This window comes from Chiloscyllium punctatum, chromosome 12 (assembly GCF_047496795.1).
Source record: "Chiloscyllium punctatum isolate Juve2018m chromosome 12, sChiPun1.3, whole genome shotgun sequence".
In the NCBI taxonomy this organism is placed as follows: Eukaryota; Metazoa; Chordata; class Chondrichthyes; order Orectolobiformes; family Hemiscylliidae; genus Chiloscyllium; species Chiloscyllium punctatum.
Window position 1 is genome coordinate 31,243,745 of NC_092750.1, and position 15,028 is coordinate 31,258,772.

The following is a 15,028-nucleotide window of genomic DNA, read 5'->3' on the forward strand; positions in this document are numbered from 1 at the left end:
TAACCAAGTACTGAATGGCACTACAATACACAATATTCAGTGATATGAACAGCTAAATCAGCATCTTGTTTTAATTATTTCAGTAAATTGAAAATGTACACTAAACATCTCTTCAAACTTGGCTCAATATTGTTTTGGTTGAGTATTCACAATCCCTACTATGACAAGAGCTAATAGATCACTGCAAGCTAATGCTAGGTAGCATGAAAATATTTGATTAGTACAAAGTTCAACCATACCATTAAAATATGGCAGAACAAAACAATATCTGAACATCAAAATGGTTTGTATAACTAACAAGATGACAAAAGCTGGAAACATTAAAACACCCTAAAAAGTTCAAAGCCTTGGAAGGTTTAGGTTTTTGGACTTCTCCCTCGAGCCTACTTAATTTTTGTTACACTTTTCCAAAACAAGATATTTCTTTGGCCTGAAAACTGAGCAAAGTAGTCTTTATGTAATAAACTTAACGATGAAAAATGTTAGTGAGATGATCTAACAACCTTCTGAATGCTCTAAGGCTTTCGGGTAACAGTGGTTATTTTTACTACAATGCAATATGCATCAATGTAAAGAGAAGAAAATATTTCCCACGCCTTGGAAGAAATTCACAATAAAAATTAAAACTATTTATGCTAAAGTCAGGCAATGACTTGAGCAAAGTTGCAAACTTAACTTACTATAAATTCTTCTAGAATACTAAAATAAATTTTAAAAAATGAACATGTTTCATTAATTTTAAATCAGTTTAAAATGTAATATCCACATTCAAGATCAGAACTTTAATACAATACAGCCAATAGACATCAAATGGTTGTTTTTGAATGTTTTTGAATATTGTGTTTACTTGTTTAAAAGAATACTAGCAAGCATCTACAGCCATTGTAAAAACAAGAGACACATTTTAATCTTAAGCTGCTAACAAGGTAAAGCACTGGGAAACAATCTAAGTCAGTCAGAAGCATCTGAATGTAATTTAAGTCCTCCAAATATAGTTCTGCACCATATAGAAAATGCATTTATTTATTGGTAATCCCTTTCCATTTTCATACTAACAAACATCCTCTTATCTTCAAAATGAGTATGAAATTCAGAAGACAAAAGGAGATGAATTGAAAAGTTTATAAGTTTTGAAGAACACAAGTAAATAGGATATTAAACAGGTGAACGGTTAAAATGAAAACAGTTGAAAATGGAAAGCAACAGGACATGGCAAATAATTAGCATTTCAAATTTGCCTGCCATTATTTTTGTAGTTTAGGGTTATATTATCTTCAAGAAGTTCTACTGTACAAAAACAAAGTAGAAACTAACATGTTTAACCACTGAAGAATTCAATTTTCTTAATTCTGGCAACAGTTCAATTATCTTTTTAAATGCATAGTTCCTCATTTAAATTCACTTATCGTATTCTCCATTATATGTTCCACGATTTCTATAAATCGCTGTACCCTCATACGGCACTGAGCTGACTTGAAAAGGATCATGGACTGTTCTTCAAAGGTAGTTGATGATCATGAGCTAAACATTAGCTTAAGGAAATCAGAGATATTCCACCAACCATCAATTCTGACTAGATCTAACCTTCTATAAATGTCAACACCACAATCAAAAAGCCCTAGATAACTTCACCTATTTGGGAAGCACAGTCTACAACAATATCTGCATTGACAGAGATGGCAAACAAAATTACAAGAACAAGCTCAACAGTTGACCATATTATAACAGACTATGGATGAAATGAGGTACCATATTTCCTACAGAATTTGCTGCGTACCAAGTTGTGGCAATACCTACCCCTCCGATGTGCTCAAGAGATATGGAGTACATACTTTGTATTAAAGAGTTCATTCCATGAGGTGCATACAGAATTTAATGGCCATCAAATGGGTGGACAAAGTGCCCAATACTGAAGTACGTCAAAGAGCAGAAATGTCTAGAATTGAAGTACTCACCATCAGAGCTCAGTTTAGATGGACATGTAGTACCTATGACTGATGATGAAATCATCAAGATGGTTATGTATTCACAACTTAAAACACCACTTGTAAGAAAGGAATATATCAAGTTTCCTTGAAGTCAAACCTCAGGAATTGTGGCCTGTGCACCTCAGATTGGGAGAAAATGCACAGTAACTACCTGAAGAGTGATCGAAAGTAATGACATTGTTCCTTTTCAACAAGAATGAATGCAGCCAGAAGACAAAATGTAAGCTAGATAGACTAGGCAGCCCCAATAAATGAGGCAATTCATCCTTGTCTGGACCGTGAAAAGCCATCCAGGTCATGCAGCTATGTGACAGCACACATGACTTCATGCAAGCAAAATAACTACCATCTTTGGTATATGCATTTCTTCCTTCTTGCAGGCAAGGCTTGCCATTAAAGATCCCCCTTCTTTTGATGGATACATTATGCAGAAGTGGATGGGGATCATAAAGGTAAAAGCACTCCGCTGCACACTTTGATTTGAAAAAGGGAAGCCAACAATGGCATATTCCATGACAGTCTCAGATGCATATATTGTGGATCAAATGGAGTTACACAATCTCATGTGGTTACTTGGGAAGACTTGATGAAAGGTCAAAGTTACTCTTCAGTTTGTGATACAGAAGATGGGCTTTATCAGGCATTGGGCTAAGACTCTAGAAATAGAGTATACATGTTGAGGAACATGTGGTTTCTCTGAAGTGTCAATCCAGGTCTGACTCCTGTCAAAATGCATTAGCTATTCATAGTAAAAGTACCCACATAATCTGATGTTGTTCAACTTCAACTGCAGTCCATACTGATTGGCAGACTGTTTATAAGGGGATGTGTTGGGTAAGTTCATAACTGAGCAATTTACGAAGTTTCAGGAAAACACAGAAAACAGGTTCTGAAATGGACACTTGCAACTTCCACCTGCAGAGGAAACTTCCACTGGTGGCACATAATTCTGGACAATTACAGAATATTGTTAAAGATTCTTCCATGACCCAGTTGTTTCCAAACGACTGCACAACCAATGACAACGAATAATCACAGGATTATTGGCACAAGGGGGCATTGCAGTGCACATTCTGATCAAGCACCAGCCTACATTATTTCTGACAAGAGTCCTGGAGATAACAAAAGCTTCCACTTTTTAATCTATTTGACAGTTGCAGATTTAAAGATTTGTTAATCACTGAAGGAGCTCACATTTTATTTTAAAAAAGCAGTATAACAAAACAGAAAAAGGTAAAATGCTTAAGGCAAAAAAACATATTGGTGTAGTGCCTACAGAAGAATCTTTTTCAACAGCTGCTTACATGCAAAGTTTAACAACATATCCTTATAAAAAGCTGAAATTGGTCAAATACTGCATTGCAGTTAGATACAAACTGAGGCAAATTAATATTTTTGGTGGCTTCCCTCATTAAATAACAAGGTGTCAAACTTCTTACAATCACCCTTAATACAAAGAGACCTTGCCTGACAATTTCCTGTGGAAATATGTTTTGAAGGTTGGATATGATCTAGTTAGATATTTCCTCCAAATTCCTTGATCACTACCAAGCTTCTAAAGACTGTGGAAAACCACAGTTAGAGAACCACATCCTATTATTCACACTGAATAATTTACAACTAATTTGTTATATAATATCACGCACATAACATGTTTACAGTTAACTTTCAAAGATAGAAATAAGCACTAATTTCTCTAGAATTTATACTTCTCATCTCCTCTGCATCATTCCAATTTTAGGAAATGTGCTGCTAAAGTGAGTGAGTACAATACACTTAGTACATTCTTTAAACTGGTATTTGTCAGCTGTAAACTGCAGTCAATGAACCAAGGTCAAGTTGGATTCAAGCTAAGGCTGTCAATTTTGCAATGATACAAAGTATTTTTGGATATCCAACTACACAAAAGCAACAGTTAACTCAGGGATATAGTTCTGATCTAATTTATCAGCACAATGAAGTCAGGGGAGTCATCTCTCAACAACTTTGAGATTATATAAAGCATAGTACAACTCTGGCCAGTGGGAATTAAAGCACTCAGGATGTTCATCAAGGAAAACGGCAGCTTGACAAACAGGTTTTGTGCCTTGGTACATGACTTTTCTTTGAAAAAGCAAACTCTTTCTAAAATATCATACTTACTATCATAATTTTTCACTTCTGTAGTTGAAGTACTTTTCTTTTAAAATGATCCAAATGTGCAGTTTAGTAAATACACACAGTAAGTTGAGTTTCTAAACCCCATTTAAAATTTGATAAAATTTAGATATGAAATGGAATCCATTAAGACAGACTTTAAAAGAAAAGCACTTAAACCTTTTGCTTGCAGTACCTTTTCGCCCCTATGCCCTGACCTCAATGAATTTTGAGCTTGAAACCATTTTGAGCTTGACATCACATTGAGCTTTTCCTCTGTTGTCTTTATCTTCATGCTCCCTTCTTTGGCTAGGAATCATCGCCTCAATCAGTGGACCATTTCACCCACCTCCAACATTCTCACAAAGAGGCTTTGTGCCTTGGTACATGGCTTTTCTTGGGAAGAACAAACAAATGAGGAGAGAGAAACAGACAGAGAGAAAAGATTACAATAAGTAGAATTTAGTAGTTTGTTAGATTGATAGATTATTGGGAATGCATTCCAGTGATCATTAAAATATACTGCAAGCAAAAGGTTTAAGTGCTTTTCTTTTAAAGTATGTCGTAGTGCATTCAATTTCATATCTAAATGTGGTTTAGAAACTCAACTTACTGTGTGTATATTTATTAAGCCACATATTTGTACCATTTAAAAAAATAGTATTTTAACTTCAGAACTGAAAAATTACAATGGTAATTGTGATTTTTATGTATTGAGCATCAACAGATAGAGCTTTTTTAAAAAAAAAATCCCTAGTAAAGTACTTTGTTGTCAAAGTGCTGCACCCTTATTCCTTTCGTAGCAAAGTGGATGAAGGGTGATTAGGCAAAAAGAACAGCTAGGGCAAATTATATGCATACTCTATATAGAAAGTCATAAATTAAGTCCAATTCTTCTCGTCAGCATTGTTTCTCATTATGCTTGATAAAAAATGCCGAGTGAGATGATTAATAGTTTTCAATGAATTAAAATACATCACATACAATGAATATCAGATGCAAGGATTATAAAGGTTGACCTGAAAGTTACTTTATAATAACAAGGAAACATTGTACATACAGAATTAGCAAAGAAAATCACACATTTTGATAGAATAGAATAATACTTTAACCTCATCATACACAGAATAATCTCTGGTGCTATACAGTTCGCTCTGACAAAATGCCTCTGTTTTATCCCCTATACCCTGACATCAATGAATTTTGAGCTTGACACCACATTGAGCTTTTCCTCTGTTGCCTTCATCTTCATGTTCTCCTCTTTGGTTAGGAATCATCACCTGTGTGGAGTTTGCACATTCTCCCCATGTCTGCGTGGGTTTCCTCCAGGTGCTCTGGTTTCTTCTCACAGTCCAAAGATGTGCAGGTCAGGTGACCTGGCCATGCTAAATTGCCCGTAATGTTAGGTGCATTAGTCAGGGGTGAACGTAGGGGAATGGGTCTGGGTCGGTTGCTCTTTGGAGGGTTGGTGTGGACTTGTTGGGCCGAAGGGCCTGTTTCCACACTGTAGGGAATCTAATCTAATCTCTCTCTGGTCTCTTACTTGACCTCTACCTTTTCATCGAAAGAAATCCACAGTCAGGACTGTTTTGGTAAATCAGTTAGGCCACTACTACTTCCTAACTCAAATCTATTTAATCTCTTGTTTCTTCCTAACCATATCAATGATTTCCCACATCATTGAAATGTCCTGGTGTGCACTACCATCTCTAAACACTGGGTGCTCAATCTCCCGATAACTCTGGCCCCCATGTGGACTGTTTGAGAGTTCTCTAGCTCTTCCTTAAACAGAGACTAACAAGTCCCAGCCTGGCTGAACATACTCTATCTTTAAATAATTTATCTTTAAACTTGTGTCACTTTCTCCAAGTAAAAGATATCAAAATGGGTACATGCCTGGATCTCAATTATGCCTTTTGGGGGAGGGGCTTTGACATAGAACATGAATTATGCCATCCTACTCATTATTTTTCTGATGTATACATAACTATTATGCTAATGTTTCCTGCCCATCCCCAGACTAAAAAAAACCTTCTAATTTGCTTCCAATTTCAACCTCTCATCTTTCCATGGTCCATCATCAACACATTTTCAACTGCTGTCTCCAATTCTAGGGCTCGACTGTTGACTGATATTCATAAGCCAACTGATTTCCTCACACCCTGCTGCCTGTAAAGCCTCTATTCCATTCTCCCAGTTTCTCTGCCTTCATCATGTTTGTTCTAAAGATGCACTGTTACAACAATGCTTCTGATAGATCTTCATTTTTATTTAAGCAAGGACCTCCTCCTCCATTCCCCATTTGTAACTGTAGACAGAGCCCTCAACCACATCGAACCCATTTCCTGGATTCTATCTCTCTCCCTTAACTTCTATTTGGTTCCTTCATCGTCATTTTTCATCTCTCAGTCTCCACACTCAAAGGTTCAATTCTGTCATTTTCAGCAGTTTCAGCATTACGACTCCACAAGATGCATTTTTTGCTTTCAAACCCATCAATACTACAAAAGGGCTAATCCCTCGGCAGTATCTTGGACCACATCTCAATCATTCAACAACTTGTTCCACTTTCACATAACATCTTCCCAGGCAATCATGGGGATGTAACATTTGCTCCTTTACAATCACTGTCCATATGAACAAAGAACAGGAGTTAGCCATTCAGCCCTTGAGCCTGTACCACCATTCAATAAGATCTAGGCTGATCTAATATTCTCAAAAAATCATTTATGGCTTGCCATCACCTGCACCTGCAGGGCCAACACTACGGCCCTACCCTAAGGAGGTGCTGGTGAACTAAGTTTTTGAATTACGGCAGTCTGCTTAGTGTAGGTACTCATACAATGTCATTAGGAAAAGAGGCCCAGGTTTTGACCCAGTGACACTGAAGGAATGGCCATCTATTTCCAAGTCAGGACAGTCAGTGGCTTGGAGTTAAAGTTGCATAACATGGAAACAGACCCTTCATCTAAGCCGACGAGACATCCTAAACTAATCTAGTCCCATCTTCTTGTATGTGACACATATCCCTCTAATCCCTTCCTACTCATGCATCCAACTGATGCCTTTTAAGTATACCAGTCTCCACCAATTGCTCTGGTAGCTCATTCCATTCATGCACCACCTTCTGTGTTGGTCCTTAGGACCCTTAGGTTTGGAGAGACACTTGCAGATGGTAGTGTTTTCATGTATCTGCTGCCCTTGTCTTTCTAAATAATAGTAATTGTGGGTTTGGCAGGTGCTGGCTAATTAGCTTTAGTGAATTTCTGCAGTGTGTTTTGGAGATGGTACACACTGCTGCTACTCTGTGGAGAACAGAGTGAGTGTTTGTTGATGTGGTAAAAATCAAACAGGCTGCTTTGTTCTCAACAGGATCAAACTCATTATGTTTATAGACCTGCACTCATTCTGGCAAGTGGCAAGAATTCCACCACAATGCTAACTTGTGCTTTGTAAATGGTGTGTAGACTTCAGTGAAATCAGGTTACTCGCCCCAGGATTCCTACTATCTAACCTGGTTCTCTGACTACAGTATTTACCTAGCTCATCCAGTTCCATTTCTGGTGAATGGCAGCCCCTGGAATGTTGATAGTGATGTCCTGACATTGAACATCACAATATGATGGTTAGATTCTCCCTTATTGGAGATAGTTATTGACCGCCATTGAATCAATCTTGAATATTGTTGAGCTCTTGTTGCATTTTCACTTGGACTCCTTCAGTATCTGAAGTGACATGAATGGTAATGATCATTTTGCAAATATCAGCAAGCATCCCACTCATGACCTAATGATGGAGGGGAGGTCACTGATGAAGGAGCTGAAGAGGACTGGGCTTGGGAACTGTTGCAGAGTTATCCTGGAGCAGGAACAACTCTACCGCAACAACTCCAACCATCTATCTTTGAGCAAGGTAGGATTCCAATCAACGGAGAGTTTTAACCCCAATTTCCATCGTCTTTAGTTTTGTTAAGGTTCCTTGATGCTACATTCTGTTAAATGTGGCTTTGATAGCAAGAGTGGTTACTCTCCCTTTCTTTCTGGCTCTTTTGCCCATATTTGAACCAAAGCTGTAATGAGGTCAGGAGTTGAATGACTCCTGTGAAACCCAAACTGAGCCTCAGTGAGCAAATTATTGCAATGCAAATGCAGCTGGATAGGAGGAGATGACCCCTTCCACCACTTGATAGACAATCAAGAGTAGAATGACAGTATGTCAATTGGTTGAGTTGGATTTGTCTTGCTTTTTGTGCACAGGACACAACCGAACAGTTGTCAGTTTTCTAGATGCATTGGAACAGCTTGGCTTGGAAGTTCTGGACCACAAAAACAATTGCCAGAATGTTGTCACTGCCCATAGCCTTTGCAGTAGCCAGTGCCTTCAGCTGTTTCTTAATATCCTGTGGACTGAATTGAATTAACAAAAGACCACCACAGGAAGTGGAGATGGATCACCTACTTGGTGTGTCTGTTAGAAAACTGTTGTCAATGCTTCAGTCTTACATTTTGCATTAAGGTCTTGGGCTCACTGAATTTTTGGAGCCTCGCCAATGGGTTGTTTGATTATCCATTTCAATTCATGCCTGGATGAGGCAGAATGACAAGAGTTTCAATCTGATCTGTTTATTGTGCAATTACTTACCCTGCCCATCACTTGCTACTTTTGCAGTTGGGCACATAAGTAGTTCTGTGCTGTCGCTTCACCAGGTTGACTGCTCATTTTTAGATATGCGTAGTGCTGCTCCTGGCATGTCTTCCCACAATCTTCACTAAATCACGATTAACATTTTGGCAGAGTGATAACATCTTTCTTAAGTTTATAAAATAATAAGATGTATAGACAGAGCTAATAATCGTTAAATTTTCCCTCGGATGTGGTATTTCAAGACTCGGGGGTACATTTTTAAGGCGAGAGGATGGAGATTTAAAGAAGTCATAAGGTGCAAATTTTTTACAGAGGGTGGTTTGCATGTGGCATCAACTTCTTGTGGAAATGGAAGATGTGGGAACAATTACAACATTTAAAAGACATTTGGATAAGTACATGAATAAGAAAAGTTTGGAGGGATATGGGCCAGGAGCAGGCAGGTGGGACTAGTTTAGGCATGGACTGGTTGGACTGAAGGGTCTGTTTCTATGCTGTATGACTATGAGTCGAGTGAGATATATGTTGGGCCACAAGACTTCCGATTTTATTGGAGTACAACTGAGCTGATGGCCCACACAGCCTCATCAATGCTAAGTTGGGAGTTGCTAGATCGGTTTGGAATTTGCATAGTATGATGGAAGGTATTCTCAATGTGAAGATGGGACTTCACCTCCATGAGGACTATGGGATGATGCTCCTAACAATACTGCAGTAGACAGGTTAATGAGGATGAGGTCAAATATTTTTCTCCCTCCTGCTAGTTCTTTCACCACCTGTAACAGACCAAGCAAGCAGCCACAATCTTAAGGACTCAACCACTCAGCGAGTTACTGAGTTACCCATGATGGATACTGTAGTTCCCTCAAAACTGAGGACGTTCTGCATCCTTACCACCCTTATTGCATCTTTCAACAGTTCTGATTTATCAACCATGGAGATAGGGGTGTACTTTGCGGTAATCAACAGGATACTTCATTACTCACGTTTGACTTGATGTCATGAGACTTCATGAGGCACAAAGTCAATTTGACTTTCACAGAAACGCTCACCCGAGTATACACATGCTACCAATTTCACTTGGTCCGTCCTGTCAACAGTAAGATAGGACATACTCAAGGACGGTGATGGTGCTATCTGGGACATAGCCTGTAAGGTATGATCATGATTGTAGGACAGTGTCAGGCTGGTGCTTTACTAGTCTATGAGACAGCTTCCCAATTTTTGCACTAGCCTCGTGTTAGTAATGAGGACGCTTGAGGGTCAACAAAGCAGTTTCTGGTGCCTAGGCTGGTGCTAGATGGTCCATCTGGTTTTTGAGACTTATCACCTTGATACAATGGAATAGTTTGCTAGGCCATTTCAGAGTGTATTTAAGAGTCAAGTATGTTGATGTGGGTCTGCACTGACAGGTAGGTTAGACCACTCAAGGATGACAGACTTGCTTCCCTAAGGACATTAGTAAAGCAGATTTTGTTTTGATAATTGATGATGGTTTCAGCCATAATATTCTAATACTAGATTTTTTTAAAATTCAAATTTCACCATCTACAGTGGTGAGATTCAAGCACTGGTCCTCAAAATATTACTTGGGTTCTTGAATTATTTGCCCAAATTGTAATTCAAATTCACGTTCCCACAAATCCCAATAACGTTACTTAAGAATATATCCATCCCTGCCTTAAAAACATCAAAGACTCTGCTCCAACACATTTTCAGGAAGAGAGTTGCAAAGATTCACAAGTCTCAAAAAATTTCATCTAAATTCTGTTTCAAATGGACAATCACTGCTTCATAAACAGTACCTGCTAGATCTAAATTCTCCCATAAAAGGAAATATCCTTTCCACATTCACCTCAAGACCCCTCAGGATCTTAAATTTCCCTCAACTCCCCACTCCAGCAAATATATGCTTAGCCTCTCCAATTTTTTCTGATAAGTCATATCATTCATTCTAAGTATTAGTTTGGTAAACCTCACCTTGAACTGATTCCAATGCATCTACATGCTTCCTTAAGTAAGTTGACTGATACTGTACAACAATGTGGTCTCATCAGGGCTTGATATAACTGAAGCATAACCTTTGGACTTACTTTTGTATTCAATTCCTCTTGTGCTAAATTATAACATTCTATTAACTTTCCTAATTACTTGCTTTACCTGTATACTAATCTTTTGTGATTTATACAACAAGAAACCCAGTTCCCTATGCATCCCAGATTTCTGCAATCTCTCACTATTTAAACAATATGCTTTTTGAAAATTCTTTCTGACAAAATGGAAAATTTCACATTCTACTACTTTATACTCTATTTACCACATCTTTGCCCACTCACTTAACCTAACCATGTCTTTTGTAGTCTTATGTCCTCTTCACAACTAGGTTCTGAACTACCTTTGTGTCAACAGCAAATTTGGCAACCACCCTTCAAGCCAAAGATATTAATATAAATTCACAGTTGAAGTTCCAGCACTGAACTCTGCAACACACCACTTATTATATCTTGCTGATCAGAAAGTGACCCAGATATGCGATTCGGCTTCCTGTTCGCCAATTTCCTATGTATGCCATTACCCTCACACCATGAGTATTTATTCTACAACAATCTTAAAAGTGGCACCTTAACAGATGCCATCTGTAAATTTAAACAGGGAGCATTCAATGTTTCCCTTTTATCCATAGCACAGGTAACCTTTGTAAATATCTCCAAAAGATTGATCAAATACGATTTCTCTTTCACAAGGCCACACTGGCTCTGCCTGATTACCTTGAACTTTTCTAATAACCAGTTATGAGTTTTTTAAAATAGCATCTAACATTTAGACTGTAATAAAGTTAACTGCTAGGATACTGCTTTTTGTCTTTTTTTTGGACATATGAGTTACATTTGCTATCTTCCAATTTAATGGGATTGTCCCCAAATCAAGCAAGTTTTAGAAAATTAAAAACCAATGTATCAACTATCTCATTAGCCACTACATGGCCCAAGGATCAAGTCCATCAGAACCTGGGCACTTGTCAGCCCACAGTGCCAACAATTTACTCAGTACAACCTTGCTAGTAAGAGTTTCCATAGTCCCTCGCTCTCAGTTCCTTATTTATTGCTGCTTCTTGGACATTACTTGGATCCTCTATAGTGAAGTCCAATGAAAAAACTGCTGCTCAATTCATCTATCACTTCCTTAGTTTCCAATACTAATTTTCTAGTCTCAAGTTCTATAGATTAACACTCATTTTGTAATTTTTAAAAAAAATTGACAGAAACTCTGTTTTCATATCTCTGACTAGCTTTCTCCCATCCTCTAATTTTTCCCTCAATTCTTTTAGTCATTCTTTGGTGGTTTTAATGTCATATCCAATCTTCTGACCTGCCTCTAAAAATATAGATAATTATTTGCTATTTTCTCAAATCGGATATTAACTTTGACATTTCTAGTTAATTATGGATGGCAGGCCCATTCCTTGTAACTTTTATTCTGCTTTGGAATGTACCTTCTGTGTATTCCAAATATTCTCTTAAATTCCTGTTTCTGCATATTTATAGATGCATCCTTTAACCTAATTTGCTAATTCACTTTAGCTAGCTCTATCATATGTTATAAACATTTTTAAAAACTCATCTCGGACCCACTCCTCTCTTTCAAATTGAATGTAAAATTTAGTTGTACTATAGCTGCTGCTATCTAGGGGTGCCTTCACTTCTCACTGCACAGTACCTGGTCATTATAGTTTGTTCACTGGTGAGCTGCAGAATAAGCTCTTCTAAATGAAACTAATGTTAATGAAAACATTCTCCTCACCTGAACTGCCTTTGCCCATCTGACCTTTACAGCTGATATACAGATTAAAATCTCTCATGATTATAGCCATGCCTCTCTGGCAAGCTCTCATCATTTCTTCCTTTGTGTTTGGACTACTGGTTATTGTTAGGGGGCATGTATATCACTGCTACAAATGACTTCTTGCTTTTATATTTTCTCACCTCTATCCAAACAGTTTCCACATCCTGGCTTCTTGAACTTAGTTCATCTTTCTCTATTGTGCTAATACCATCATTAACAAATAGAGCCACCTGCCAGCTTTTCCTCCCTTTCTATCTTTTCTAAATGTCCTGGACCCTTCAAAATTCAAGGTCTCAATCCATGTCATCTTATACACACATTTCTTGTAATGGCAACCAGATCATTTGTACTTATTCCTGCTTGGGTCCTTCAATCAGCCATTTTGAATGAAATGTGCATTCAGATACAGAGCCTTTAGTTTTCCTTCTGTTTAGTATATCGCATTCAGGGCTCACAATATGGTCTCGTCAACTGCAGCAAGATCGAAAATATATTGGATGATCGCTCTGCTGTGAAACATGTCAGCTTGCAAACACGACTCCCAGAATTCCAGTTTGCTTTCCACTTTAATTTACCATCTAACATGCTTGCATTTCTGTCTTCAGTCTGCTGCAGTGTTCCAGTGACGCTCAAATGCAAGTTGGAGGAATAGCACCTAATTTTCCAATTACGTAGTTTACAACTTTCTGCTAAGTTTGAGTTCAGCAATTTCAGACCATGAACTCTCACCAATTCTGACTTTTGTTTTTAATCATGTATTGATGTGATTTTTGTTATTCGTTATTCTGGAAATTACAAACTATGTACAGGGGTCTGTTTTCTTACTACAACCACGTCCACTCGCCTTTTGTTCAACAACATACATTGTCATTTAACCTCTCCTACCCTTGTTACTATCCTACACTGTCCCTTTTGATCTTCCTTTAACCACCTCTCCACTTTCAAATCATAGAACCCAACACATTTCTACCCTCCTTCAGTTCCAAAGAGTCACATTGGACTTAAAATTTAACTCAATCCCTCCAGAATCTGCAAGATCTGCTGAGTAATTTCAGTGCTTTGTTTTTGTTTACTATTTTAAACACTTGTTTTAAATTCAAGTCAAGTCAAAACATTGAGCCTGTATTCATGGACAACTCAATTCCAAGAAAATGCAAAATTCCATTTTTGACAGTGGCTTCTAGCTTTTGACATGGATGAAAAAGAAACTGGCAAGAATTATTTGCTTGAATCAACTAGATTGATTGCTAGTGACCAAGAAAAGGAGTAGAATTTCTGGGACTGACCACAAGGTGAACTATTTAATGCTCTCTGTGTGAAATCACCATCAAGGCTAGGATGATAACATATAGCATAAGAGAAATTATAAACTGGAATAAACATTAATATCTCCCTTTTACTTAAAACACCAGGTATTTCTAAACGCAAAGAAAAAAAAATCACACCACATAAACACATTTGAAAATAAAGTTCTTTCTGGGAGGCAGGGTGTGAATTTACCATTTCTTCTCTGACATCATCTTTCGGCTGAAAGACCTAGGCCTGAATCAGGCAGCACATGTGATAAACAATGCAAATTAGAAACAGTATTTCTCCATTCTGAAAAGCACTTGGGAGAATGGAAAGGGCAGAGAATATAATGTGGGTGGGGACTTTAAAGTCCATCTACAAGTGTGGCTCCGCAGCACCAAGACTGACAGGGCCAGCTGAGTTTGACAAGTGGTGACCCAAGAGAAAAATTAGCTTAGCCTTCTCTCCACCAATCTGGCCATCGCTGATATATCTGTCTACAGTTCTTGTGGAGAGCAAGTTGGTGTTCAGATTGAACATATCCTACATGATGCTAAATGGGACAGAGTTCAAATAGATGCAGCAACACAAAAATGGGTATTCATTTGCAATGTGCACCATCAGCAACAGAATTGCATTCATCCACATCTCTTAACCTCTTGGCCCAGTATATTCCTCAAAATCCGTCACCACCAAGTCAGAAGATCAACTCTGGTTTAAAGAAGTGTGTAGAGGGGCCCGCCAAGAGCAACATCTGGCATACCTGAACCTCGTGAAGCTACACCAAGGAAAACTTACATGTCAGACAGGAGAAGCAGCATGAAATAGATAGGACTGAGCGATTCTACAACCAATGGATTAGATCTGAGCTTTGCAGTCCTATCACATCCAGTTGTGATTGATGGTGGCCAATAAACAAGTAATGAGAGGTACAGTTTCACCAATATTAGCAACAATGGAGGCAGCCAGCATATTAATGCAAAAGAAAATTGCTGAAGTAGTTGCATTCCTCTGTAAATATGACATCATATCAAGAAAGGGCAGATACACTTTGCAGCATCCAAGGTATGAGCCATGACAAAGTTCTAGCGATATTACTAAAGATCTGTACCCCAGAATTAGTCATG

General features: G+C 38.1%; 1 protein-coding gene across 5 annotated transcripts in view; it reads right to left on the minus strand.

The window, feature by feature from the left end:
* The window catches only part of wnk2 (WNK lysine deficient protein kinase 2), a 174,606-nt gene that overhangs the window by 18,549 nt on the left and 141,029 nt on the right, over positions 1-15,028 (minus strand). Inside the window, exon 24 of one of the 5 annotated variants that reach the window (XM_072582268.1) lies at positions 4,343-4,520. The exons of the other annotated variants lie outside the window; for them this stretch is intronic. Within the exon in view, the coding sequence (XP_072438369.1) occupies positions 4,453-4,520 (68 nt within the window). The 3' untranslated portion in view covers positions 4,343-4,452. Of the gene's footprint in view, positions 1-4,342; positions 4,521-15,028 lie in introns of those variants that run through there. 5 annotated transcript variants of the gene reach the window in all.